The sequence below is a fragment of the Thermobia domestica genome, chromosome 5 (genome assembly GCF_964235325.1).
Source record: "Thermobia domestica chromosome 5, izTheDome1.hap1.1, whole genome shotgun sequence".
Taxonomy (NCBI): Eukaryota; Metazoa; Arthropoda; class Insecta; order Zygentoma; family Lepismatidae; genus Thermobia; species Thermobia domestica.
The window spans coordinates 114831570-114833326 of NC_137458.1; the positions used below are offsets into that span (position 1 = coordinate 114831570).

Genomic DNA, 1757 nt, shown 5'->3' on the forward strand with positions numbered 1-1757 from the left:
CTTCCATCCATACCAAGCTTGTCAATATTTACGATCCTACCAACTTTCGTCAAGATCATTTGAGTTTAATCAAATACGTCTTAGCGAAATTTCTTGATATCATTAACAAAACACAAATTTGATTAGCAATAACTCTAGAACCAAAGTCCCAAACACCATAATATTTAATGTGTGTACTAAATAGCCTACATCGCAGTCCATAACCATACTAAGTGCACTCTCGTGAAGGTGCCCGGAGACGCTTGACTATGTACCCTGTCATGCGTTTCTGGTCAGTTTGTGGTGAAGTAAGCAGTTTGTTGCACGTAATACTTCAAGGAGTGGATGTTCGCAATTGTTGATTATCGGAGGTGAGTGTTTCAGAAGTAATTTTCTTAGTCACATTGTAATTTGAAATTATTGACAGTGAATCACGCGGAAAGTTGGTGTTTTCTAGCTATAGACTATGCAAGTTAGATTATTTTGTACCTAGGCTAAGTACCATTTTTGTAGTTATGAAAACAAATGGCGAGGCTTGCAATATGAATACCATAAGGTTTTAAATATGGAATAGTATTCCATATTTAGAGTCTTAAGCAATCTTTTTGTTTCGTTTCCCAGATGAATCAACAGCGGAAGACTTGGGGCCGCAACGCAATGAGGAGTGCAATTCACGATGTGAGGAAGAAGAAAATAGGATTTTTGAAGGCGGCCAAAATATATAATGTACCTCGGACAATACTTTTTCGCTTGGCGACATCTAAATTGAGTCCTGAAGAAGCTGTTGTGAAGAATCTAGGAAGAAAACCAATTCTAACACCGGAAATGGAAGAGGAACTGGTCCAGTACCTGTTAATTATGGAAGACAGATTTTTTGGTCTTACTCGGAGTGATGTGCGAATAATGGCATATCAATTGACCAAACAAAATGGACTTACACACTCGTTTTCAAAGTGCTATGAGTTTACAAGAAAGACCTGGCTGAAATTGTTTATGAAGAGACACAAGGGAAAACCTTTCAGAAAACCGACACAAACGCCATACAATCGAACCGTTGGCTTTTGTAAAGAAAAAGTGACTCACTTCTTTGACCTTTTGCGATCGGAGATTGATAATAAGATCATTTCTGATGACCGCATATTTAACATTGATGAGACAGGCCTGACTGTCGTTCAATCAAAAGTTCCTTAAGTTCTTGTACACAAAGGAAAACGTCAAGTAGGCGCAATTAGTTCTGCAAAACGAGGCTCTTTAGTGACCGTAATAACGTGTATGAGTACCACGGGTACTTATGTTCCTCCCATGCTAATATTTCCAAGGAAAAAGTGGTCAAATCACCTCATACACAGTGCTCCTGAAGGATCTATTGGAGCGTGTCATCCTTCTGGGTGGATACAGAGTAATCTCTTCACTGAATGCTTCAGACATTTTGTTAAATACACAAGGCCATTTGAAGAATCTGTATTGTTGCTCATTCTTGATGGCCATTATGCCCACTCAAGGAATTGAGAAGTTTTATACTTGGAGAGAAGCAATAATGTCTCCATATTTTGTATTCCTCCACATTCGTCGCACAAACTACAGCCTCTTGGCAGAACCTTCATGAGTTCCTTAAAAACGTACTACAGTGAAGAGATCAGGATTTGGATGAGAACTGTTAGGACAGAAGACGGTTGTGTGCGGCCTCTCTCTGCATTTGAGGTAGCAGAACTCTTTGGAGAAGCGTACGTGGAAGCACAAACTGCTTCAAATGCCATTAATGGTTTTAGAGTGACGGG

At 39.4% G+C, this 1757-nt stretch overlaps 1 protein-coding gene across 1 annotated transcript; it reads left to right on the forward strand.

Moving 5' to 3' along the window:
- The first annotated feature begins 636 nt into the window (after positions 1 to 636).
- On the forward strand, positions 637 to 1170 carry LOC145685219 (uncharacterized). The gene has a single exon (XM_081757578.1). It carries the CDS (start codon positions 637 to 639, stop codon positions 1168 to 1170), a length of 534 nt encoding a protein of 177 aa, XP_081613704.1.
- The last annotated feature ends 587 nt before the right edge of the window (positions 1171 to 1757 follow it).

Coding starts and splice junctions, on each gene's coding strand:
- LOC145685219 (XM_081757578.1), top strand. CDS start 637: ATGAGGAGTGCAATTCACGATGTGAGGAAGAAGAAAATAGGATTTTTG.